This window comes from Tyto alba, unplaced genomic scaffold (genome assembly GCF_018691265.1).
Source record: "Tyto alba isolate M040663 unplaced genomic scaffold, T.alba_DEE_v4.0 Super-Scaffold_23, whole genome shotgun sequence".
NCBI classification, from domain to species: Eukaryota; Metazoa; Chordata; class Aves; order Strigiformes; family Tytonidae; genus Tyto; species Tyto alba.
Window position 1 is genome coordinate 25,581,111 of NW_024881297.1, and position 27,672 is coordinate 25,608,782.

The 27,672-nt window shown below is 38.1% G+C and overlaps 1 protein-coding gene across 5 annotated transcripts in view; it reads left to right on the forward strand.

The window, feature by feature from the left end:
* COL25A1 (collagen type XXV alpha 1 chain) overlaps positions 1–27,672 on the forward strand; it is a 321,970-nt gene that overhangs the window by 268,349 nt on the left and 25,949 nt on the right. For 3 of the 5 annotated variants that reach the window (XM_042796993.1, XM_042796997.1, XM_042796994.1), the window contains 13 exons: positions 11,030–11,092; positions 11,829–11,897; positions 12,780–12,824; positions 14,831–14,875; positions 15,421–15,498; positions 18,599–18,622; positions 20,082–20,126; positions 21,717–21,761; positions 22,070–22,150; positions 22,892–22,954; positions 24,725–24,775; positions 25,126–25,152; positions 27,251–27,331. In XM_042796993.1, coding sequence (XP_042652927.1) covers positions 11,030–11,092; positions 11,829–11,897; positions 12,780–12,824; positions 14,831–14,875; positions 15,421–15,498; positions 18,599–18,622; positions 20,082–20,126; positions 21,717–21,761; positions 22,070–22,150; positions 22,892–22,954; positions 24,725–24,775; positions 25,126–25,152; positions 27,251–27,331 — 717 coding nt within the window. The remainder of the gene's footprint in view (positions 1–11,029; positions 11,093–11,828; positions 11,898–12,779; positions 12,825–14,830; positions 14,876–15,420; positions 15,499–18,598; positions 18,623–20,081; positions 20,127–21,716; positions 21,762–22,069; positions 22,151–22,891; positions 22,955–24,724; positions 24,776–25,125; positions 25,153–27,250; positions 27,332–27,672) is intronic. The other 2 variants (XM_042796996.1, XM_042796998.1) reach the window with 1 other exon arrangement.

Sequence of the window (27,672 nt, forward strand, 5' to 3'; positions counted from 1 at the left end):
AGGTTAATTGAAAGCCACTTTGAAATAATGGCAACTGGACAAGGAACTTGAGCATGGAGGAAATCCATTTGTCTAGACTTGCAACCTGTTGATAATATCATGGTGTTACCATACAAAATTAAAAGGAATTTTATTTGGAGCAGTGACTTCCCCCCCCCCGCCCGATTGTTCCTTGTTGTTTGTTACAATTTTTCTCGGGGCTTCCGGGGTCTGTTCCTATCAGGACTTTATTAAACTCTTTAAGATACGCCTCTGCTATTCTGTCTTAATAGTGATGTGCAGTGGTGGTGTAATGCAACAGATGTAGTACAAATCCTACACAATGTCATTACAACATCTAAGAATTTGTTAGAAAATGTAAGAAGTTTCAATAAGAGAAGATTTTACTAACTCTTAAATGGATTGCAGAGTTCTCATGCATTTGCATGCCAGCACAGTAGCTGTCAGCAGGGATCTTGCAGGCTATTCCCAAACTTTGTGAGATGGACATCTGGCAACTCAAGCAAAGCACTAGCAAGAGCATGTAGGAGAAAGTGATGGGGTTTGATACAAGGCAGTGGCCATTTAATCTTTTTCCCAGTAGGAAAAACTAAATATTCCTGTATTGCTGATATTACTTTTATAATGTTCTTTTTTTTCTGCAGTATTGTTCTCTTCAGCTTCTTTTACATTACTCAGGCATGCACATGCACACTTGAAAGCCTTCTACAAAATTTTCTGTTGAGGTCCCTTACAGATAAAAAGCTGTAGAGTTCTCACTGCACTTTTCAATCTTTCTTCAGTCTTATATAATTGGAATTACATAATGTTCTCCAAATTTGTGTCTTCCTGCAGTGCTCTAGAAATTGATACATTCTATTTGTTTTCTGGCTTTTTCCCTGAGTTATTAGTAAAACACATTTCCCAATCAGGTTTGAAAAGCTAGCCCTAGGTGACAAGTGCATCTGAAATGCATTAATTCCTGTGCATAAATGGATATAGGTTAAACCTGTGTTCAACTGGCCAAGAAGGCAAGGAATGGGGACAGTATATTTTCTGGAAATTAGATAAATAAATAGCAAAAGTTCATATCCATTTGATATACAGTAACTGAAATCACACAGCTGATTTCAAATGAACAAACTAGTTGTCTGAGGATCATGTTTACAGATCTCTTATGTTCTAAACAGCTTTGGAATTGTTTAATGTTGATGGACTGATACATACAGGCATCTCTGAGACAGATGAGAAGAGGCAAGAGAAGACTTCATGTTGCCTAATTTTGCAAGAATTTCCTTCAGTATCTTCCAGTACTTCCATGTAAAGAAAAGAAGATCAAAATACAGGGATATTCTCTATGCGTAGGAATCTCTTGGATGCAGTTCTTCTTGTCTTAAATATTTACCCTTTGACTATTGTGCAAGGAATTTAAGTCTTCTTTTCTTTAAATCTGTTATTTGAACTACAAGTTTGCTTTCTTGTGAATGAATCTCTCCACAGTGGCAGGCTGGATTATGACATGTTTTAGGCAACTGTGCACATACATAGCAGTCTTTACAAATGCTAAACCAGCCTGTGAAAACTTAAATGCCACACCAGGCAGTGGGCCATGTCTTTCTAGCTACATCTGATCTTTCTTCTCATGGTTGAATAAGCTTCCCAAAGCATCCAGCCCAGTATGCTTGAACATGTAGCTAAACTACTTAAAGGATTAATAAATACTAATCACTGGGAAAGTTTCAGCTTCTTATAATGCCATTTCAATTAATTAATCAATGTTCCTGAGAACCTGTTAGAGCTTGGTTGAATGTGATACGTGGAGTCTGAATGAACAGCAACGTGGAACGGACATGCGAGTATCTATTTGAATTCAGAGTATGCAGCAGGGTCTTCTCTTACTTCTCTAAACCCATTCACTGTGCACATGCGGATGTTTTGGGAGTTCTTCCTGTTCTTTATCATTCTCTCCTCATTGTCAGTTGGTGCCATGGAGGAAACACAAGCCCAGTCAGTTATTTCCAAGACAGTGATGAAGCTGTCTGTGACATGCTGGAGAAAGGTTTCTCAAGCACCTGTTGCTGTTTAGGAATGGCTGGAAATTTAATGAGCCCCTGAATGTGTTCCACCATGCCCCTTGGGAAGGGAGTAAGGCACCTAAATAGAGAATATTAACTCATCGCTCTGATATCCCCCAACTGACGCCAAGCAGATGCAGAGTACTTTCTATGAAACGCAAACTTCATATACCTGTTTTATCTCATAAGTTTCGTGGGAAGATCAGTACAAAGCAGCACTCACTTACTGTAATGGAAATCATGCGTTCCCTTATTCATTGTAGTGTCAGACATCTCTCAAATCCATTGTGTTGCATTTTCTGGCATTTGGGCAGTACAGTCCTCAGCTTCATTGCTGCAGTGAGAAGCCTTCACAGAACACAAGCCTCTTCTCAGTAGCAGGACTTTATTCAGGACCCAGCTTTTCTTCAGCATTTATGGCATTTCTCCATCTGTTTTTAAAATGAATACTGAAACAAAGCTTGTGAGTGCAACTAAATTTTTTATTTGATCATGTTCAAGAAAACTGCTGTTGAATGATTTGGTGTGAAAAAAAGAAAGGCTGATTAGCCCTTCTCCTTTTGGGATGAAGGGAAAGTTTTCTGTGTTTTCAAATCCAGTGGAACTGGCTGATGCAATAGACTTGCCAGTATGCAGCATCTTGTATCTTTGTATAAAATTACTTTGGATTGACTTCCCTGCGACAGTGCCTGAGCAAGGTTTCAGAAGAACCTGGATAAGGATATGGGAATTTGAATCATGTTTTTTTTCTTCTTTTTGTGAAGGGAAAAGCAGTTCTCATTTTCGTCTCTTCTGTACTTACATTTCTTTTTTTCTGTTTATACTCAAATATCTTATCCTGTGACTTCCCTAATTCCATGTAAAGACTGAAAAACTTGCTGCTCCATAGAACTTATTTCTTTAGCTCTAGAAGATTTGATACTCCTTTCATCCAGTGAGTTCTGTTACAAAATAAAGCTTTCAGAGAAAATGAAAGGCAGAATTTTCAAGCTGGATACATAGAAGTTAGTCTCCTGATTAAACTCTTAGTAAATAAAGTGACTGTTGTTGAATCTCATGTGTTTAGATGTTGCTCTTGTCATGTGGTAACAAAATTAAAGGAAATCTGAAGTAAATGGTACTTCCAAGCATTTCATTTTGGAGTCGATGCAACTCAACACCAATAGGAAAGTTCTTGAAACTTCTCATTTCCCCTAGGAGCCTTTAGGAAGGATAAGCACCTTTCCCTAATGCATTTTTCCTTTTCCATATTTCCATTCTTTTTTCCTGTTTTCCTTCCTTGTTAGTGACTGTTACCAGGAAGCCTGCAGAGCCTATATCTCTCTCTTTCCATATGTTCCAGGACTCAGATATTCTTGCCTGGGCTTCAGCTCATCTTTTTTCTATAGGTCACCATACTGAGAACTCTTTCTAGCCTGAACTCAGGAACTGAAAGGGATGAGCTGGCCTTGTGACAGGCATTTCTGAATCCTGGATACAGAGATGTGCTGAATATGTTAATTGTAGCAGTTGAAAATTGTGGGAATTCAGCTCAACCCTTGCTTCATAGAAACTTAGGTTTCTCCCTGATATGCTCTTGCCTGAGCTGATATATATTTTGAAATATTCAAGTGTGAACTAATTTCCAACCTTTCATCATTCACATACAGTGTTCTTAAGAGTGGGTAGTCTGCCTGAGGAGAGGAAAATGTGCAGTGTAGTGTAGGTCAAATACTGAAAAGTAGACTGTGCAAGGATGCATGATCTGGGTGAAAATGAGAACTGATCTAAAAAAATAGGACTTAGTGACTGCATCTGGAAGGCTAGTTTTCAGAAGTAGCTCTATGCATGGGTAGGTAAAATACAAAATAAAATAAAAATCGCACAACTGTGCAATTAATTTTCAGTATTCAGTTTCCAGAGTGGAGGTATATGTATTTACATATATCTGTATGTATGTATTTACTATCTAGCTTTGTTCATTCATTCCTAGCTGTCTGGCTTCCATATGTTATGGAAGTAATCACTTGCATAGGGTAGACATGTAATTTCCCAGAACTGATTTTGAGAATCAAGGCCAGAAAATTAAATCATCATTAATGCTCGATGGTATGCATGTGTCAGGAGTATTTACTGGGGCATTCCTTGAGATATATGCAGTTCTTATTAATCTGTCAGAAACTATATCCTCCAAATCATGAAAGGTCTCATTTTCTTTCCTGGAAAAGGCTAAAACATAAGTAACTGAAACACAGGATGTTGTTTCCTCTAAAGCCATTACTAGTTGGAAGACTGAGCTTATAAGGATCTATTTCACAGCATCTGTTTTACAGCATAATTTAATTTTTCATTGTTAAAAAAAGAAAAAAAAATCCAAATCCAAAATTTTGAAAACAGATGAATAATCTGAGAGTCCAGTATTCTGATGTATTCAGAAATCAAGAATTTTGGCATCCACAAAGAAAACTTGGCATCAGTAATCTGAAAGTATTTATCTTCTTCAAATACACAATTTGAGATGGTCAGAAGTGAGTGCATGCAATGAAGTTTTTTATCTTTCATAGTAGCAACAAAAATTCCATAGTTTTGTCATCTGTTTTATAAAGGAAATAATTTGGGTCCAGACTCTTCATAATTTAGTGGTTCAGTCATTACAAAGGATTAAAATGAGACACTCATTACAATAAGTATTTTTTATTCTATTCCTCAAAAATAGGTAGCATGCCAACTTGAATCATAATTATCTATATTTAAGAAGTCCTTGATATGACTAATGCATGCAGAATTCATAGGAATTATTACTGGTTCTGTTAGCATCCTTCCAAAACAACATACCTTCTAAGAAGGCAGAATTGAAGAGCGATGAGAAAATTAGGCTCACTAAAAAGCAATGTCATACAAGGTAGGGCTCGTTGTGAAGTTTGAGGGCTTTAGCCAGGTTGTAAGGTTTTGCTTCTCTAACTCTTAATGAAACATGAAGGCTAAACATGCATTTGTAAATTCTAAACCAGAATTGTTTTCCGAGTAAAGATATTGTTTCAAATGCAATGAGTGAGCCAGACAACCTGTTTTAACTGGCCATTTCTGGAGCCAATTCTGAACTGGTATGAAAACCCTTAACAAAGGGTTTTCATAAACCTTATAAAATGGGGTTAGTTGTTTTTGTTTTGTTTTGTTTTGTTTTTTAAATCAGATTTCCTTTTACATTGCTCGTTTCCTTCTTATGAGCTGAATACTCTCAGCCCTCCCGAGAGCAAAATTCCCATGGACACCAGGCTATATATAAAGACCCTTTAATGCCCTTCACAGTGAGAAAGTATAACGTGCTGTTCTCTCTGGCTTGTATAGTCTAAGGTCAGATGAGTTTCTGAGAAATTGCTTCACTGAGCACCGCAGACACAGGAAGAGCATGAGCAAGCACAGTTTCATCAATTACTATGGATTACTTTGTTCCAGACTTCTGAGAATTTGGCCCTCAGTCCTCTCCAGGTGGAAAAGTTGTGGTATTTTGGCTAGATAGCAATCTCAGAAACAAAGTCTGAGGGCAGCAGATGGCAATTTCTAGAAAATCAGCACAGGTACCAGTCAACCAAATCTAATTTATTATAACTTCGTAGCTGTTCTCCAAATTGCCTTGCATCTGGGTTTTGGATTTTTTTTTGTTGTTGTTGTTGCTAGCTCTTCTTCTATATATCTCTACCTTTGAAGGATTCTTTCAGTAGAGTTAGGAAAGGAATGGCCATTATACTGTTTTTGGTTTAAATATGCCTATGAATAAGTCCAAGTAACATTCAAGATATAAGCATACCTTGGTCTCTTGATGTGATTAAAATGAGGACCCTTCTGTGTCAGTGCTTGTCAGAAAGGACACTTTGGGCTTTCCCAAGGTCTGTGACTCCTGAGGAATTCGCAGGCTGCCCCATGCCAGATGCAGGAGGTTTTGGAGAACTGCTAGAACTACAGGTAGGAGTTTGGAAGCTCCAAGCCTGCCCCCCAGTTGTGTGTTGGAGCACACCGGGGTTCTTCCCCAGCCCACACAGCTAGATTTCCCATGCGTGGGAGCTGTGGGGTGCACCCACAGTACCGGAATCCTCCACAGAAATTCTGGATGCTTTGGCGTGGTTTGCCAACCCAGAGGGAGTGTCCTGGCCTTGGCACATTCAGACTTGCAGGTGATGGCTGGGGAAAGGTGTGTGTGTCCTGGCTCAGTGACAGAGCTGCCAGTCAGCTCTGGAAGCACAGAAATGCCATGGTCCCAGCCCTGGGGCAAACACTGAACAAAATATTTCAGGACTAATGAACTAGGTAACAAAGGTGAGGGTTTCACATTTAAACATCTCTGTCTAGTTCTAGTGCATAGCACTGGATAAGGATAAGGATTGAAATGACATTGTTCCTTGAAAATTCATGGTCTAAAGGTTGGTTTAGTATTGTTTCTATAGCACAGAGAAAATAATGTAGAAGGAAAATAGTAAGATGGCCATAAGACTTTTAAAAAAAAAAAAAAAAAAATTAAGAGCTCTTGCACAGTTTCTGTCCATAAAGCGAATAACTGGCTTGTGTGCTTTATGGCTTTAGCAACAATAAAATATTTTATCAGTGACTTCAAATATTTTTATTTACTGAAGTAGGATAGTAATTTCAGAAATGGAAGTGAGTTCATTTCATTGTTATAGAAAAGATGATGGTTTGGAAGCTTTTCTGCAGCACAGGTTTTCTTCTTGGGCAAACATTGATCTGGATGGGAAAATGTGTGTTATATTCATTAGAACAGTAATTTTAGAAGGAAGAGCCTTCTATGGGAAAACAGTGTATCCAACAACTGTTCTCTACTGATTGCTTGTATCAGCCTAGAGCTGTGTATTTCAGGCATTGAAAGTGGACTAGGTCTGTCTGTGAGAACAAAGTTGCAAATAATTTTGTTGTGTGTCTCAGCTGTGCAATGAAGGCTAATTCTAACCGGGTACAGTATAGGAATTACATTGTTAATAAGCATTTGCCAAAGGAGTGGTGTTTAAAACAACACTTAGCATTGCAAATGAGATTTCAACTGTTGCAGATTTTTTAAGTGGAAGTCCAAGTTTTAGCCAATTACAGGTTCTATGAAAGATAAAAGACAGCGACAACAGTGTTTCTTAGGATTAACCTCTAATATCAAAGCTAGCCTCTGCCTCAGCCCATAAAATCATTGATTTTCATGAAAGCCGGTTATGAATATGTCTAGCTAATAATCCTTACAAAAATTTTACTATCCTCTGAAGTAAATTATTACAAGGTAGCTTTTTTACTATTGAATTTCGATGCAGCTCACATTATGCATGCCATTATAGGGTCCTTTTCTGCTTGAGACATTTTAATATAAGAGGCGAATATGAACAATAACACGGTTTGTGAATAGTGGCGTATCATTTGCTGTCTGACCCACTAGTATTTCTACAGGTGACAAACATTTGAGGGTGAAAATGAGCACACATAGAGGTAGTCTCTTAGTCTCTTAAAATATCAAACCGTTAAAAATTATTCTTAAACAGATAACAAATCCCTCTTATAAACTGTAAGCAATTCACATGCTTGTTGATATTTTTAAATACCAAGTTGCCTGTGTTGCATGATTGATAGAAATTCCTCCAAAGCCTAACAGTAGATGAAGTTTCAATGCTGAATTTCATCTTGCTGACTTCCTGTGCAGTGTGGTGGTTTCTAAGCAGTGATTTCATAACTGTGCGAAAGGGTTAAACTAAAATGCACAGAGAGTCATCGCTTGCTGGTGGCTTTCTATACAGCTTTCAAACTGGGGGAGTTCCTTACTCTTCTTTCAAAACGTACCTGTTCAACTTTTCTTTCTAGATTTTATGTTCCATGCCCCTGCTTTAGCAGTCGAAGAAACTAGTGGTAGATTCTTACTAGATAAAACTTTGATTTTATTGTAAGAAGTTGTAGTGAGACGTTTAGAAAAGTATTATAATTCTTGATTACTCTGCTTCCTTGCATTGCTCTCAGCATTTCACAGTAGTTTAGAACAAATTCTGAGCTCATTTAGTCAAGAGACTTAAGATCAGGAGATGCTTCAGTGAATCCCAGAGCTACAATGTTGTCAAATCCAAGTGCAGTCCCGAGCAAGCCTTTGTTCTTGCTTTTCTGCAGCTCTGTGCCAGCTAAATCATAGATGTCGTACATTTAAAACAAAACCTAAAACCTTTAGTCACTGATTTCCTAACCGTATTCCTCCTCTATGGCTCTGGCATTGTGTCTGTGTGATGGACTAATCAGAACGGTCTCTCCCTTGCCTTTGCATAACAGGGATACCAGCATGCATTACTGAGAGGAAACCTGTTTTCTTCACATTTTACACATCATTGGCAGTGCTAATTTTGATAGATTCTCATTTATTTTTTTGCTATCTGAGTGGCATAAAGGATAACATAAAGCAGGAAGCCAGCAGTATTTGCAGAATATAATTGCAGGATACAGTAGGTACAAGGAATGAGCATTGCTTCTCATGTAAATATTTCTATTCTGAGTAACTGAGGCAGGAATGCCAGAGGCAAACCTGATATACAGTTGTTACCTTCACTAACTTTGAGTGGTGCAGAAGTATACCAAATCAGCATTTTAGTTAATGCCTTGTGCTGTGCTTGCACTCAAGAAATTTGACATATTAGAGAAGACATGGCTTAGTTTCAAATCATCCAAACACGTCTTTTGGCCTTTTTCTTAGAAGCTTTGTTCAGTCAGTGAATCAGATCTGTATTTTAATCTACTTAGCGTCAATAGCACTAGTAGGTAGAAGGAGAGTTGCAAGTTTTTCTTAATGTAGTTAAGTCTTAACTACTGCAGTTTGTTTCACGTGTGATAAGAATACACTGTTGGGTCATGTTCAATTTGGCATCCACCATAACCACCACGTCTTTCTCAGCAGAGCTGCTACTCAGCCAGTCACTTCCGAGTTTCTACTGACACACCACCTCTTCGACTCCTTTGATAATGTTTTAAAGTTCAGTGTCGTAGAAGATTTGTATTCTACTTACACTAATTAACCCACCAGCTTCTCCCATTATCAATTCCACTAACTATTGCAAAGCACCTTTTTCTTATTTCTTTAGAGATTTTGGGGGAAGGTGGGACTTCTTTTGGGACTTTGGCCAGAAGTGTTCTTGTGGTATACAACTGGTATAGTCCTGAGCAAAGTGCGAGAATTTGACTCAAAAGCTGTGCATCAGCCTCTGAATGAAACTTGTAAGCCTTACCAGGCTTAGATTGAATCATGTAATCACTGCATGGTTTTTCTGCCTGAAGTCATAATTGGCTGGCCAAGAAATTAGCCTTGGTAAAGTCAGTATTAAAGCAATCTGGGGCTGTTAAGTATCTTCTCATTCTAAAATAAATGATTGAAGCTGCGTTGTTCTTAATTTACGGACATTAAAGTGCTCCCATCTGCAATGACAACCTTAGGTTACTCTTGATGGTGTGCACTAATACAAAGACTTATATAAACTGTAAGGTTATTTTCCGATGACAGCAAAAAAACATGCTTCTCTGTGGCATGTTTGTCTCAGTTTATTCCTCTGTTATCATATTTTGAACCATGGCCAGCTGGAACATCATATGAGAAGACTCATTATTTAGTTTTATTTTTTAATAATCTAAACTGAGGTCACTGAGAGCTTGCTATGGCTCTTGTTATAGCCAAGAGAAATATTTCTGCGCCTATAAGTTTGCTGGAGACCTTCTTTGCCTTTAACTATTAATGATGGATTGCTGATGAGAGCGCAGATGAATGTGCAAAAATAGTTCTTAATTTGCTTACCCGGTGCAGCATACCTGTATTTCTATGAAGGCAAAGAGCTGAAGAGAAATATTATCCAACTGCTTATGTTCACTGTCTCTATATGTTGTCAGTAATTATATCAGTACAGAATTATGACACATCTGTCTTTTAGCTATCTAAAGAGGCATTCCATTTAATGGGTAATTTATAGTCATTAATTTCAGGGATATTGTTAAAAGACTAATAAATAAATCTTTATTAATTGAGTTACACTACTGATTTTAAAATTTACAATAGCTTCTGGGCATATCTTCTTGATTCAAATTTATGTGAAAAAAAATGCAAGATTAAATATCAGGAAACCTTGTTTAGGAGAGTTTGTGAAGGAAAACATATAGCTTATTAATCTTCCATTATCCCCCTTCAGGCATGGAGATAGGTAATAAAATACATCCTTACTCCTCTGCTTAATGCTTCTGCTGCTGCCACTCAGCTTGATTCCTGCTATTTGTCTGTTATGTTTGTGCAAACCAGTGGGCAGGAAGGGGGCAGAACAGAGAGGGAATGAGGAGAGCTGTGGCTCTTTCCCAGCTGTTCACAGCCAGAGAAGTTGTCTGGGTCCAGAGAACTGAAGTATTTTACTGTCGGAATGAGGAGAGAGAGTACCATGGCGCTGGGAGTCTTTGACTTGAAAGGAGATTGCTTTTGATCTCCTTTTGTGGGATGATGCAGCTAAGTACCTCTCTCAACCACACATTGCAACAGTACCATCTGGCCTCTCCATTTGTCATTGCTTTGTCATACCCTTGCCCTGTCTGCCCATCTATTCATGTGCTGCAGTAGAAAACTACCTCATAACACAACGGAAATGAACTGTCCCTTTTTAAATTCAGGAGTCACTCAGAACTCCCCTCCTGCCTTCAGACTTGCTTTGATATTAGTTTGGTATATTATGTTATAGCCCAGGTTGCATATTAACAGCCCTAAACTGTCATGTTTGACCCCTTCTGCTTCATTTGCATTTCACGTGGTGTGTGATGGCTTGCTACAAAAATTTATGCTGATGAAAGTTACCCATGATGAAAAGTATGTCTGTGTAACTGTTGCATCACAGCTGGAGAGCTGTAAGCAATACAGGGGAAATACTATCCAAAAGAATCTTGTGTTACTGTAATTACATACTGTTAAATAAATTAGCTAACATTCCTCTCATATCATATTTTTCAAGGGTGAACCAGGTTTCATTGGTCCACAAGGAGAACCTGGGTTGCCAGGGCTACCAGGAACAAAGGTAAGGGCAATTGGCCAACACTAGCCTGAAGCCCTTATAGCCAATGTCACATTCAACTTCCTCAGTATGTAGCAGAGACTGAGACTGGACTAACGGAGGAAAAGGCGGAAAGTCATAGTTCATGGACCAGTGCTATGATGTATGTGTCTTTGTGCTAATGCCCTCAAACAATGTGAAGGCAGATGTTATATCCATTCACAACTGAAGTTCATCCATTGCCTTTGTCCACGTTAGCATCTCAAAACTTATTTGTTCAGGAGGCAGAATATGCTTGACTGAAGAAACTGTATTTTCATAATTTATTTTTTTTTTTTAGAAAAAAAGCTTGAAAGTGTGTGCAGGTATTAGAACTTTGATACTACACACCAGACTCTGAAATACAGATCCATTAAACCTGTATTTTTTTCTTTCTTCCTATGGGTTTTTTTAGCCACTGTGTGGCAGAGTTAGAATATGATGAATCCTACAAACAGTCTCACAGTTTGGGAATATTTATTCCAGTCATTTCAGAATAGGGAAAAAAATACCCTACAAATCCATTTCCATTTTGAGACTGCCTTTTTTTGCCTTCGAGAAGACTGTATTTGCTTAGGAAAGAGTTCCCCAATCCATTACAAGTCACAGATGAACTTGAAAATGTTTTCTTCTGATGGTTTGGTTTCATAGGTCATGCTGAGTTGGTGGTGTGATGAAGACTGTCCAGTATTTTGTGATATGTGTGTATCTGTTGCAATAGGGTGACAGAGGAGAGGCAGGCCCTGTTGGGAGGGGTGAGCGAGGTGAACCTGGAGTTCCTGGACAAAAGGTCAGTCTGATTTTACATTGGAAATGTTTTGTTAGTTTTGCACCTATGAACACATCTTTTTCTGCCGAAAAATAGAGCAAAAACTTGATGAGTGAACTTTCAAATGAAAATGCTATCAAATACTCTAGTCCAGAAGACAATGGCCATTTGTGTGCACAGCTGTTGAACTGCAGTCTGAATGGACTTTTATTTGGTCTAGAAAGTAAAGATACTACCTACATACACTATCATGGAGTTGACCTAATTCATTCCTGCTGAAGTCCTGACCTCTTGTTCCCTAACTTTCAGCACTGAAGTTTGAACGCTTTGACCAATGTAGCTACTGAATGCAGAGAAAATCCATTTTGCATGCTGTTTTCTAACTCTGTAGGAAAAAGATCATTCTAACTACATTTTAGCATTGTCTTAATGTTTTCCATTCTGTCAATACCATCAAGTTTTCCTTTCCTAATACATCTTGAAAACAATAAGGCAGATTCTGTGCTCCTGAGCCGTTGGGAAAAGAAGTTGTGGTAACACTTTATTTTAATTTCCTTATTTTAGGATATTTAACTATCTTCTCTATCTCTTAGCTATCATTTTTCAGGAGCTATGGAATGTCATAGGTCATTCCTGCAAACCAGTGTTAATGATGTCTACTTTTACTAATGCCAATACTACTTTTCCTTTGGAAGGATGGAATCTGTAGCCTCTGCATGCTGGTGTTAAAGAGTAGATTACTCTGGGTGCTATTAAATTCACTGCCTTTCCAGATTCATTATCTTGGTCATATAAAATGAAGTATTTCTGCTGTTCCATACTGTAGATAGTCATTACTAATTTCTTTTTCTATGCACTCCCATTTCTCTATCATTTTTCTCCTGTCTATCTTCCTTCAAACAGGGGAAAACAGGTGAACCTGGATCTAGAGGCCCAAAAGGGTCAAAGGTTAGTAGTAAAGCAACTGTCTTTAGTGGAGTAATTAAAACAATGATATTTAGGATAAATTATTTGTAACATTTCAAAGAAACTTCACTTATCTCTTTAAAAGAACCCGTAACAGTCTGCAGTGTTCTTTATAAGTGAAATCTTCTGACTTTCAGAGCTAGCTATTAGAGTTGAATCCTGTGTGTTTTAAACACTGTGATTCTAGTTCTTTTTCTATTGTAACATCTAGTTCACTCTGCTCTGGTTTTCCCCGTGCAACTTGGTTTCTCTCTGTGTAACTGATGTGGGTTAGTCCTACAACATGCCAGGAACCAACACCTGACTATGCCTGTGGAGATTTAATTGGTTTTCACAGTAATTTTCTGGATCCGCGCTTTGATGAGTTAGGAATCAGCAGTATTCCATGTACTGCAGGCTGAGATATGAATGCCAGAAGTCCTACAAAGGCAAGACTTGTAGGTTGCATTACTATTTTACCTACTTTAAAAAACTACTTTGATTATACCTATCTATCCGTCCACCTATCCATCTCTGTATGGATACAGTTGGTTCACATATATGTAGAGATAAAATATATGCTTTTCTATTAGTTCATCCACTGTGCAAATACTTTGCTCACTGGACTCCTTCATGGTATATTATCGAGTCAAAGCAAAATGAGAATAGATTTGTTTAGGCGGTTATTGAGTCTACTGTCAGAATAAAGATGACAAGATAATGTAGACTGGTAGGACTGTAGTACTTTTAAGGTCCTTGAAGAGTGTCCCATTCACAGTGATTAAGGATATGATTAACTAAGTGCCACTTCATTTTCACCAGAAACATTGGAAAGTGAGGGAGCTGATGAGGGGATTAAAGCATCGGAGTGAGAGTAGAAAAGTAAATCAGCCTCTCATTTGCCTACGGTACCTGGGCACCTCCCAAATGCACCAAAAAAATAAAGATATCCCCTTTAATTCCCTTTTTATGAGAAAAGGTTATACAGTTTTCTTTTTTACCTGCATACCTGTCTTGAAAATCTAGCCCAGAGAAGTCAATGTAGTAGATGGGAACTTAATTTTTTAACAGTTTCAATGACACGTTCACTAGATGCTGCTAGGGCAATACTGAAAATAAAGGCAGATGGCACAACCTTGATTATTTCCTGACACCAGCCTGCTCACCATATTCCTTCATTAGCCCCATGAAAGTTCTGCGTTTTCTATAACCACTGGTGAATTAATCATTCTTTCCTGAGTTGTATCAGAATTGTATAGACTTCAAAAGGTGCAAAAGTTGTCGTTCTTATCCAAATTAATTTCAAGTAATACAAAGATATAAAATCTTTCTATGAAAGTGACTGTGAAATTAAGTGAATCATAGTCACTGGGTGTTGGATTATGAATGCATACATGTTTGAAATTCCCTTCATTGCTTGAAACTTATTTGGAATAGCCAGGAAGGAAAAGCTGTGTGCAAGATGGTAAAGATCTTAAGCCTGTTGCAGTAAGGAAGTAAAAGAAATCTAATGCTGACAGTAATGTTGTGTTTGTAGGGGAGGCAATGACTCACAAGCAGGGAAGTTCAGAAAGTTAGTGGAGTCATGATTGCAGAAAGAAGGTATATACACTTTGAAACACACCTTTGAAGAAGTTGTCGAGTGTTTTCAGACTGAGTGACTTCATTTCTCTAGCTTTCTCTTAAAGCCTTTGATAATAGCACCATTAAGAATAGAGAAATTATACAAGTTAATCGGTAATCTGTCTTTTATTGGTTCTTTGGGATTTCTTATTCCAAACCAATACAGCACTCTGTAACAATTCACAGAGAACCAAATGCATCATTGTCAACCCTGCCACTACACAGATTTTGAGGGACTTTTTCCTTTAATTAATTAAGATCCACATTCTGTTTATGATGAGAGGCCTTTTAAACCAGTTTATTTAAGGTAAACGTAATTAAAAGGGCAGAACTATGTGATGTATTGTCAAATGGCCCATCTGTTTTCAAATATCATCTTTACGTAGGGTGATACAGGTGACAGAGGTGACACAGGATCTGCAGGTCCACGGGTAAGTCTACTTCTCATTTCACTTGTTTGTTTTGTACTCTTAGATTCAGTCCACACTATGAATTGAAATTGTAACAGCAACTCTGGTTAAACCGGTGAAATTGGGCACTTGACTCTGGTGAAACGTGTGTTGCTAACTGGGCTTTAATATGAACACCAGTCCTTGCTGCTATCTGAAGCAGTCTCCTGTTTACGGTTCATGGGCAGGATGTTCCATGGCAGATGTTCCAACATTGTTCACAGCCAACACAGAACAAGAGTACAGGAACTGCTTAAATATTTGGCCTCAGATGTTTCATATATTTGCTTTCCCCCTGCAGCACAAGTCACTGTGTACTGATATGCTTGTCCATCTTTTTTCAAAAAATTGTTTTCCTTTAAAAACAATGTTTAGTTTAATGCTAACTTTTGTGGTTTGTAATAATACATTTTAAGTACAACAAGATTCCAACACCACAAAATCAAGACAAAGCATGTGTCAGCAACTAAGTGTCTAGAATATTCTTTGACAGGTGTCTCAAAATTTTAATGGAAAATATATTACAGGGGCCACCTGGGCAGAAGGGTGATCAAGGTGCAACAGAGATAATTGATTATAACGGCAATATCCATGAAGCTCTGCAGGTATGCAAACATAACAGAGCAAGAGTGGCTTAGTCTGGTCTGGGAAAAAGCGGTTTTACTGCATTGTATTTCTCATTTGTGTAGACCTTGAAAACATTTTGTGTGCCAAGATTTGATAAGCTTATTAATCAGGAATCTCGTTCTATATTTGGAAACCAGGTTTTCTGTTTGGTGTTAAACAAACTGTTTCCTTGATACAATTTAGCTGAGTGAATTAGTTTCATTTCCCCTGGAGACTATTGACATCATCTAATGAGGATAAAGCTGATTCATGGCTGGCCCTGGTGCTTAGTGCTGAATTCATGTAATAAACTACATACATAGGTTCGTTCAGCAGAAGTGTCTGCTTTTCAGTTCATGTAGTATAATATTGACATTTCTTTTTTTCCTCCTTTTCCTCTTCCTCATCCTATAAAATGCAAAGAGCAGATTATTTGAGATTTGGAAACCATGTAACATGGTTCCATTAGCAAGCTGTGGATTCAATCAGCAACTTGAGTATGTTAAATAGACCAAGCACCAGTCTTCCCACTTGCTCATTTCCAGAAAACTTATTTTGACTGGTGTGCAGAAAAGTGTGGAGGATTAAAGTGGGGTTATAAAAAGAATGAATGAGTGTTTGCATAAAAGCAAAGTACCGAGGTGACATATGTCATTGCAGTCAAGGTGATTTACATTGCAGTATACTCAAATGCAAATTCTGTGCAGTATAACTCCACCAAAGTGAATGACTTGCTTATGTGTAACTGAAGACTGCATTTGGCTCGTTGTGCATCTGATCATTTTCTCGCTGAAGCCACTGAACTTTTTTTCATGCATTTACTCAGTGGGCGTGGATAGATGTCTGGCCAGTCATTTGGTTTTCAAAACTCTTTTGAAAAATGAAAAAAAATCTCACTGCCTTTACTAATATCTAAAAGCCTGTATGTTGTTAAGGCTAAGTCCACACTTTCATTGTGAGTGGTGTCTATGGGGAAGTCTACGTAGACGTGGTGTGAGGGTCTGCATTATATCTGTCTCATTTGGTTTACTTTTAAGGGAAATCAAACACACAGCTTTCAGTCTTTTAAATCACTCTTTGAGTAAGATACCTAAAGTAGCCTGAAATTTATGTTGCATATTACCAGCCGCAGATTTACTAGGGACTCTAGCCCCTGTATCTCCTGTATTCTGTCTTTCTATCTTAACTCTGTCATCAGTGTTACTTTCAAGCTTACTCAGAAAAGCTGCAGCACATAAAGAAGTCTTAAAAAGGGACTAAAGCCTATTGCAGTGGTTGAAACATATTAGGAGACCCTTATCCCACTGTAAATAATTTCAAATGTCATCACCTCCTGATCTAGGGCAACAAATAATTAATGGGAATGGCTGTGCAAGGATGGTGTAAGTAAGATTATATTGGATCAGTTGAAAATATCCTTGTCAAATCCAGCTCAGTCCTTTCAGATGGCAAGAACCCATTCCTAAGTCTCCTGGTGCCAAATTCTTAGGGGTTCTGAGATCTGCAGTTCTCCATAGAAGCAAATGAGAACTTCCAGTGCTCAGCACTGAGCTGTGAACTTGCACAGAATTTGGCCTGTTGATTTAAGAAGTTGACAAGAGTTTGTAAAATCTCGGCTGCCTGTCTGTGTTTTGTTTTGTTTTTTTAAGAATTTAGTAAGAATTCATCAAACAGCCTAGAAGCTTCAGAATAATTTAGTTACTTTGCCTTGTGCCTCCTACTCAATCTCATGTCAGTGGAAAATAAGATGCCTTAGTCCATCAGCACTGAAAATTTCAATCTTAAAATTATCATCATAGTTTGAGCAAGACCACTGCTGTGAGTGTATGTGGTTTTCACTTGGAGGACCAGATAAAAATTCATGTGTCTGTTGAAACTGCTCTTTAGGCCTATTCTGCAGAATTTCCTAAGGCAAAAGGCAGTAGCTGCAAAAGTTTAACCTTTGCAGGAACTACAGGATCATATATTGAAATCTGAATATGCTGCTGGAAAGGAACCCATTAGCATGAACAGGCAAACACTGATTTGCAATGGGTATTTTAGGTTTTCATATCCAGATAAACTGAATTTTTCAGTATTCTTAAAGTTCTTGATATATATACATTACTATGTTAAAATACAAAGGACATCAAAATATTAAAGCCATATGTTAGAGAACCATTTTTTCCAAGTACGTTGTACTGAGCAGGTTCCAGATTCTTGGCAACAGTATGTATTGTTGCACTGGCAAATGAAGATTCTTTTAAAGCTTAAAACAGGAGATTTGCAAACCTTTGTTTGCACATAGGAAAACAATTAGAAAAGCTAAATATGTCTTGTTCCATGTAGGCCAGTAGGTTCTTCACAGGCAATAGTAAAGCATATGCAAGCAGCAGTATTTTAGGGGTTTTACTCTGTTTAAAAATATAAGCAAGGATTTTAATCACTTTTAAACACTTTTTCATTTGCTTTTAGATTCTTCTTTGGCAAAAAAAAAAAAAAATAGTGGCAGGTCAAGATATTTTGCCACCTTCCATGATAAAAATGTCTTTTTTCTTTCCAAACATTTAAAGCAGAATTGTAGTATATATAGCTGGGTTTGCAGACCACGAGTTTTGGATTTAGAACTGAACTTTTTTGCATATCTGCAGTTCTATGTGAAAATCAATGTTATATCTCCACTTAAGGAACTGTATTTATTAATCAAACATTGGTACAAAGCCTGCAGAAATTGCAAAACATAAGGCAAAGCCTTTATTCAACTTAAGATACCAACTCATCATATTTTCTTAAAATGTTTAAAAAGACCTTTTGGAACACTTCTGCTATGATTTTGCTATTCAGTCATGATTTCATTTATGTGATCTCATAAATCGTACGAGAACCTGCAGTGCTCACCTATGTAAAATCCTGGATCCCATAGAAGCCAAGCAGCTAGTACAACACTGGAAGTTAAAAATAACATGAAATAACATGGGGTTTACCCTTGCTTTTTGGAGGCATGGTGTCTCCGAGATGTAGCATAGGCTTTGCGGAGATGATAATTGTACCAAGCAGAATAATTCATATCCTTGTTCAATTCTGGTAATAGTGTCTTTTGTTAATATATTTTGCCAACAGAGGATTGCTACCCTGACTGTCACGGTAATTCCTGTTGCATGACTTACTGTGTGTTGTAGAACTTCCCCTTTGTGTTGTAGCATGTGCATAATTCTGCTAGTTCAGGACATGCCTTCATTGGATGTCGACCTGGTTCATCATCACATGTATTTATTTATTTACTTTGTGTTCGCATAACAGAGGACCCATTGTTGAAATACATTCAACAATAGGAACAGTTCTGCTTCTGCTGAATTGATGGCAAAACTTCAGTTCACTCAAGTAAGAGACCAGGAAAATACAGCACTCAATATTTCCTTAGGTACACAACTAGGCAGATAGCTGCTTTGGAATTTTTGGTGTATTTTCCCATCTTTGTGTGTCTACATGGGAGTCAAGTGAAAATATGATGCACGATTTGGGTACCAAACAATTTTCTATTATCAACCTATTTTCAGAGCAGAAATTCAATTCTTTCAAATTGTGAAGAAACTCTGTTTGGGAGTTTTCAGACTAGATGTGAATTAATTATTTTCTGAAAAAAGGGCCTGTCTCAGTTAACTATAAATAACTAAAGCTAAGTAGATAGCCCAAGTACGAGGAATTCTCTTGTCCCATCTTATCAGATCTCAGAAATAAAGATAAATTTTCCAGCACCTCTCCCCAAAATATGTGGACAACTGAACACTCCAGCACTCTTACTCCACCCAATTTCTGTGGGAGGTATAGCTACATCGGGCCAGGCACAATCTCTAAGAATACTTACACCAGCTAGGAGATGCTTATAGTATTGCAGGTTCAGTCTTCCCTTAAAGCTGCAGACTTGGTATAAACTAATTATTTTATTATTCTTTTTGTTTCAAGTCCTTCTCTGCAAGATTGCTGTTAGTCCTATTTTCCCATCTGTACAAATGCTTTCTTTATATTAATGGAGGGGATTTATAAATGTGGGGTTTTTTTTAGAAGCATCTCCATTGTGCACCATCCAGACCATTATTTGACACATGCATGACACTGTGCCCGCAGCCTGAGGTAGAAATGAAAGAAATAGTTACAACTTATTCCATGGCAATTTCACAAAGCACCAAGTATCCATAACTACACTTAGCATCTTTTAGCAGAATCCTCTTTGCAATCAGTTGGAGATTTCTCCTGATTTTGGATCGGTTTGGATCAGGATGTGAGGGCTGAGAAATGTGGCTGAGTTGAGTTTTGATGTCCCTGCCATTAAGAGGAGTTTTGCCATTTCATCAATGGGAGCAGCAGGACTTTCTTATGAAATATGATCTGTGCTGTTATTTTAACATTGTGTTTTGTGGTAGCCTTCTGGTTGTTGAGAGTTGTCATAGATTAACAGCTTGCCCGTAACTGGTCTTGGTTTCCCTTGTGTTAAGAATCTAACCCATTTTGTTATGGGAGCTATATTAACATTCAGCCTGTGTTTACATGGCAAGTCCTGCAGGAATTTATCTAAAAGCTGAGAGGTTTGTATGTTTCTGTTTAGGGACCTCCAGGACCACCAGGACCCCAAGGGCTGCAAGGGCCAAAGGTGATCTTCCATATTTTCCCTGTTGTATCTTAAGGTTGGAGGTATTTTCTGTTTTTTTTAACTGATGTATGCACACAGGTACATGGAGGTTCCTTGTACAGCGTATTTAACATTAATTCTGAATATGGCATGTTTCAAACTTGGTGTCCTAGTCTTCTGAAATGTAGCTTTCCAGTATATGTGCTTTGCTTAGTTGCCTCACACAGATGCTCAGCAGAGAACCAGCTCAATTAATTACTACTGAAACAGGGCGGAATGATCTGCCCCCATGGATCTGCACTGAGGCTGTTCCCTGGGATGTTGCGAATGGCCGCAGAGCCAGGCAGCGGCTCCTGCGCATCGCTTCTGGCTGAGCAGGAGTGGGTTGGGCAGAACAGTGCACAAGGCACCACTGGCCACAGCACGAGTGCACGTGAACGCAGGTTTTATATTACACTGGTGCCCACCCATATAAGCACAGTCTTTTCTAATGTCAGTAAAAATTATAACGTGCACATGTGGGCAGGAGCCTGGCTGCAAACCCAGGCCTGCTAATCCCACCTGGCTGGTGCTGTGCATAGTACCAGAACTGTTAGCGAGCAGCCCACACAGAGACAATGAATACCATATGCTGCACTGCTATATAAAATTTAAATAATAAATTTGCCTATACTTTAAAAAAAAAAAAAAAAAAAAGGTGTTGAAGTTAGTTGACCCTCCTTAAATTGGTTTTAAACTAGTTGAGATAATTCTCCTATTTCTTAAATACTAGATAGATTGTATCCTCTATCAGTGACTCTAAGGTCTTTCAAGAGTAAATACATGTTTCTTCAAAAACAGTGCTAGATGTTTCAATTTTAGGCTTCATCCAAGGTACCATATGGAAATACGTCACATTATACATGTTAATTGCTTTAAGAAATTGTGAAAAAACAAGTTCATTCTTCTATGTGAAAATTGATAACGGAATACGCAGTTAAGTGTGCAGAAATGGCTTTCTGCATTAGGACGTACCCAGCATTTCTGCAGCCTGAATTTGGAGTGTGGATGAGGTTGTGTTCATATGGGTGAGCGTTCTCTTTCAAAATTAATGACGCAAAGTAGAATTCAACCTTACAGGAGTTTGCTTCCTATACCGTAGTCTCTACCCATCAATGTGACTTGCTCCCTTGGAGAATGCTGTTCAGGAACCGGTCATAGGGCAGTGTTGTGAATGTGAACTCCTTCACTGGGTGTTTTATATTAGCCAGGGAAAGAAAATGTGAAGTCCCTGTCTACCCTACATATATCGAGAGACACAATTCTGTATTCCAGCAACTGATAAAGTTTCCACTGGTTTTGGGTCTTTTCACCAGGTTTCTCTGGTTTCTTCTTCTTTTTCATTTCTTTTCATGCACTTGTCTGGCCTTTATACAACCCAACATTTGTGTAATGGCCTAATCAGCAGGGCTATTTATTCAATATGTTGCATATGGGTATTATATCTATATGCTGTTCTTTCTGACACAATGTTCTCTGGTTTTGCTGTTGTTAGTTATGGCAATTTCTCTGCCTCTTTTCTCTAATGTCTGGGACAATTGAGATAATCCAATTCCATCTTATCTTTTGCAGGGTGAACCAGGATCCCCAGGAACCCCAGGAGTTGATGGGGAGCAGGTATGTTATGCATAAATCATGTAGTGAAGATCATGTGAGCAACCATAGGTTATTTCAGGAGAGTATTTAGTCATCCCAAGTTGTAGCTTAGACTTCATAATCTAAATAATAATATAATGATAGTAATTAATAATGATCATTATTGTGTTGCTGCATACTCTGCGGTCTAATAATGGCTGCATTTCTACATATTAATAACAAAGGTCAATCCATAGAATGACCTATTCTGCTTATTAGGATCAAAGCTAGACTTCTGTTGGTGTCTCTGTTTTTTTACACATGACTTGCTGAATAAGTATGTATTTTAGGGTCCTAAAGGCTCAAAAGGAGATATAGGTGATCCTGGAATGCCTGGAGAAAAGGGAGGAATTGGACTGCCTGGACTGCCAGTGAGTATGAAAAATTAATTAATTTTAGCTAAAATACTTGTATTTTTTCTCTCTTCCACTATCAGGGATTTCTAACAGCAGTGCTGATAATTTACAAATGGGATAGAAAGCACTGGGGAGGAAAATTCTGAGATAGTTCTGCAGCTAATTTAGGAGGAGGTGTAAGATTGTCAGAACGTTTCATTCCACTTACAGTCAAGCAAAATACTCCTGTGGGAAGAGAGAGATTAGTTGTCATACTGATCAGATTTGTACTTCTTTTGTAATGTATGGCACAATTTGGGCAAGTGTAACTTGTTGGAGAAAGGAGTTATGTTTTGAACACCTGTCAGGAATTTCAGATGACTTCAACCGAGGAGGGAGAGAAAATGCATCAGTATTTATGGCATGCATTCTTCCTCTTCCATATCTATGTACAAATGAAATTTCTCAGTAAAAATAGAAACAATTTCAAAAATATATCCATAGTACATTAGATCATGAATGGAGTGCCAATTTAATGACTTGTCATAAATATCATGCCACAATTGGTAGCTGACTATAAAAGCATACTTTTACATTTGTTAATAGTTATTATTAAAGTAACACCAAATTTTTTTAAAAAAAGAATTCCATTATATGTGTGCTATATTATTATTTTTAAAAAATTATAATTATTTGCAAATAAATATTATAATTTCTGGATTGATTGCTAATAAGATTAAAGCTGTTTATAAATGATGTTTTGTAATGATTTTGTAGGGAGCCAATGGCATGAAAGGCGAAAAAGGAGATGTTGGTTTGCCTGGTGCCCAAGGTCCTTCAGTAAGTCTCAGTGTGGTGTTGCAGTGAACATAGGAGTCCAGCAGTGGTTGCCCAGCTTTTGATTCTGAACAATACTTCATATTGATGGCTGATCTTTCCTGACATCCTTGATGATTCCTACAGTTGAACTTTCAAAATATTTTTCTCTTTTGAATAATTATTTGCCCTTTTGAGAATGAATGGACTTCTGGTCATAGTGCTAAATACTGTTTAAGAAATTCTAAAGATATAATCCCGTTCTGTTCTGTTCTCTCACTATGAACAGTAGTCCTGCTAACTTCAGTGAAAGTCTGCTGGCTCTGTAATGAATCAAAAGATAAATGCTTTGCAAGATAAATTAGAGACTTAAAACGGATGGGGAAGACAAGCAAACAAAACAACAAACAAACAGAAACCAGATCTCTCTCAACACCTTTTATTCTGGAGATCTCAGAAAGTCCAGTGAGAACCAGACTGGTCTGACTTCAGTGATGTCAGTAGTGACATGTGACCCAGGATAGAGACAAGTTTTATGAGACCAGACATTCTCCTGATTTTTTACAACATTGTAAAGATACTTTAAAAGAAAAAAAAAAAAAAAAAAAAAAACAAAAAACAAAAAACGACCAAACAAAAATAAAAACCTCCCCACACAATACCTGTATGATATGGGTGATTAACATTATCAGAGCACAGTAAGTTAGGAAACCTTAGAGCAGAAGTTAACTACCACTACCTCGTCAGCGATGACATGTCCTGGGAATGAGGAGCCATATCTCTGAGGAGTCTACGGGGTTACCCTCTGCCATCACAGGACATGCTGGGCACCCTGTATCTCCGACCCCCTTTCTCTGAAATGAAAATTAATTTGTTACAAGCTAATTCGCTAACTCATTCATCTTGTTCTGCTTGTTTTCACTTAAAGCAATGCTTTCAGTTTTCAGGAGATTTCACGGGGGGTAGAATCCGTGTCCTAGGTTTCAATGCTCATTTTGTTGCCACCGTTACCATCACCAACAGCTAGTGTATCAGGGAGGTTGCGCCTAAGTCTGGAGACCTGATTTAGCACCCCTGCTGCCACCTTGCAGGTTACGGTAGTAGCCCTTTGGGATTAAAGCCAGGAGGAGAGGTAATATTAAACTGTAAATATCATCATGATATTCTCTTCCATGGATCTGTTAGGAACACAGAAAACCAGCACAGAATATGCATGCACTTAACGCTGAGCAACCTGGTTACCTATTTTAATAACTTTAGGGAATTCTTGGTACAAGTGGGCTAAATGGAATAAAAGGAGAGACAAAGGGCAATTTTGAAAATATGCCAAAATCTAGCTTGAATTTAGCATCTTTTCCACTCATCAGTATTGGGAGAGGAATAAAAATCACACATCATCTTTTTCTGTTTCTGTAGATTACATAGTACAGAGGCAACTAAGGAGCACACACCATAACATATTAAAAGTTCAAGCGTTCCTTCTCAGTACTGTTTGTTTTAGAGAGATGTCTTTTTCCCCATAGTGGCTTAAAGTATATCTTAGACCCTAAGAGTAAGAATCAGGAGATGGGCACACTGCCATATGGCACAGGCAGATCTACACTTCAGGTACTCTGTCTCTCAAACCAAAATAATTCCCGTTCCTAAATCCCTTTCAAGATATGCTGTTGATGTGCACTGTTGCATTGCTATGTTTGTAAGTGCTTGCCAACAGAAGGGTCAGTCAGACTTTTGGTATTTGTGAGGGAGTTCTTTACTCTGCGTGATTTAATGCCATTGTCTTTTTGTCTGTAGATGATAGGACCACCTGGACCACCAGGGCCACATGGTCCTCCAGGCCCTATGGTAAGCTTAGGAGGAAGAAAGGGCTTAAGCCCTCTTGTCATTTTAATGTCTGCTTAATAGAAGTGCCATGAGTGTATGTGACCCTTAGAGAGGGACCTAATTTAGGACCTTTTCTGCATGTCTTAAAATTTATAGGAAGCAGAGAAACTAATTGCACCTGTCTATGTTATTGTTAACATGCTAGTGGTCTGGGTCATTCTCTGAATCAGGGGTTTACAGTTGTTTTATTGGCAGCTGCGTTTCATTTGTGAGGACAAAAATGCAGGTGCAACTTGTACCCCTACAAAGCAACAAACTCTTAAAAATTCGTGGTGTATTTTCCTAATGAAAAATGGTATCTTTATTTTCAGGGACCTCACGGACTTCCTGGCCCAAAGGTAAATGGCTGTCTAAAATGGTCATGTTCTCGATGCCTGTGAAGTCTCGTGCTTTGTTCTCTAATGCATGCAGCTACATTTTGTCTTATGCCTCACTTAATAAATATTTCTGATATTCTTAAACCTTAAAGCAGATTTTAATATTAACAGATAGCTTAAAATCTTTTTACAGTTTCTGTGGTAGTTTCTGAGTAGTATTTCTCCTGAGCATTGGCTGAATCCATTTTTTGTATTAATATTTGTGATGTGGCACTAAATTATTTAGTTTCCTGCTTATTGTCAAGTTACTCAACACCACATTTGCAAGTGGAATTACTTTTGAACATAGAAGTGCGTTACACACTCAGGAAGTGGAGTCAAGTAAACTCTTCGTTTATGCTCTCTTGCATCTCCTACTTCTTCCAGTATGAATGGCCCTTCACCCTCTTACCTGCCATGTACTTTGCTGACCAGTTCCTTCACACATTATGCAAGTTCCCCGTCACAAACTCATGTGTGTATTTTCATGTTTTCCAATCTGGAATCCCTGATCAGGCTGCTCTGCAATACTATTTGAACGTTTTCCACAGCATAGTACATGAAGAGACACTCTAGGGACTCTAAGCCCATGAAAACTGCTCAGGAGGAGGGAAGGAATATTTTAATTTGTGCTTCAATTCAGTAATCACCAGTAAACTAAAATTCAGTGTGACGCTAGCATAGCGTTCATTAGGGCCGGTGATGTCAGGCGTGATCATTTTAATCACTGTGGCTCCCTAATCACATCCACCTTTCTCAAAAAATAAGGGAGAGGAGAAGGGGATTTTTTGTTTAGTTTTGGGGTTTTGTTTTGATTTTTTAGGTGTGAGACAGAAAATCACAGGTTTGACTCATCGTGAGGCTGTTTGTGTTACCTTGGCGCAAGAAGCCTGAGTCATAAATCATTTTTTGAAGTCAAGTCTGTTCCATCTTAGCACCAGCCCTGCCTTACCTCAGGGTTTTGGCCTGAGATGCAGGCTTTTGTGAGATTTCTCAGGTCTGTTTCCAAAACCTCAGCATTTTCAGTGCTACTGCTCTGAAAGTCACATCAAGTCAAAGAGAAGAATAATAAATAAATGGCTACTTAGGCAGGGTCCAAAGCAGGCAGGTGGTGTCTGGAGTTACTTAAAGCAGCAGACTAGATTCTATTGAGATCATTTTTTTTTTTTTTTTAATATATGAATATGATATAAGGTAACACAATACATCAAAGGGAAAACAAGGAACAAGGCCATGGGGAGCAGCCTGATTGAAGTACCCAGGTATTTCTGTTTCCCCAAAGAGGCAGTTGTGGTCAGTACTCTTTTTTGACTGGGCAGCCCTCAAACTGAGGTATTTTTTCATGATGCAAGAATGTTTTATTGGCAACTCCAAGTCCACCATTATCCTCTTAGTGATGTTTAGTGTAATAGCCTATGCATAATTTAACAATCACAAGTGCCATTTCTTATGTTGCTTAAACTTCTCTGTATGAACACGGAAACTGTGGGCCTCTCAAATAGCTTGGCACTGTATAACCTATACTGCTTGTTTTAATTTGTTACTCTTTAATTATGAACGCTTAAAGGTTTAAAATATCTTTATGTAAGATTTTGCTGCAAATTCCAGTTTGCCGTAAGAAAAAATACTGCTTCCTTACAAAATGCACTTTTCAGGAGATCCCACTGTAGAAGGCTGCAGTTTTGAAGCTTATTTTTCTGAAAGTTTTCTTTCAGTTTGAATTATCTATATAGGGTCATTTATGGGATTTGAGGAAATTCCAAAACCCCCTGAAACTCATGCTTAATTCGAACCATATAACTGTAGTGATAATCATTAGGAGAAGATTCAAAAGAGTCTGTAACTCATAAGTTTCCTGTAGTTCTTTTCACACAGATTTTAAATCTCCAGGAGACACCCTCCCAAGTGCTTTTTGCCCAGTACTATATGAATATATAACTTTCCAGTAAGCTAAGAAGTTTGAATTTGTGTTGTTGTTTCAAACTGGAATTTGCAGCCATTTCTGAGACTGGCTTCTTCTCTCCCGGCTTAAACATCCTTTATAGCACCAAAAACTTGGCATTTATACTTTTACGTTTAGGGTGAACCAGGGTTAAATGGTCTTAAAGGATTGAAGGGTGAAGCAGGTCAAAAGGGTGACAGAGGGCCCCTTGGTCTTCCAGTAAGTAAAAAAACCCCAACTATTCAATCTCAGTGCAAAGCACAAACTTCTCTTTCTACTCTTGATGAACAACTCTGGTTTACTCAACAGCACACACAAAGTATACCAAGTCAGAGCAGAGCATCAGTCTTGTTTTGTTTTACCCCAAATCTGTGCTATTGTCCAAAGTAATGTCCTGTAACATCCAGTGCTGTCGGGGTTTTCTGTTATGTGTCAGTTGAAAGTGTTCAGTGTCACAGGGATGCCATTACCCACATTACATTAGTCATATTGTTATTTCAGTGTTGTATGGTGTTTGCATTAAAAAAAAAAAGAATCTTCCGTTTTCCATGTCTCTTCAG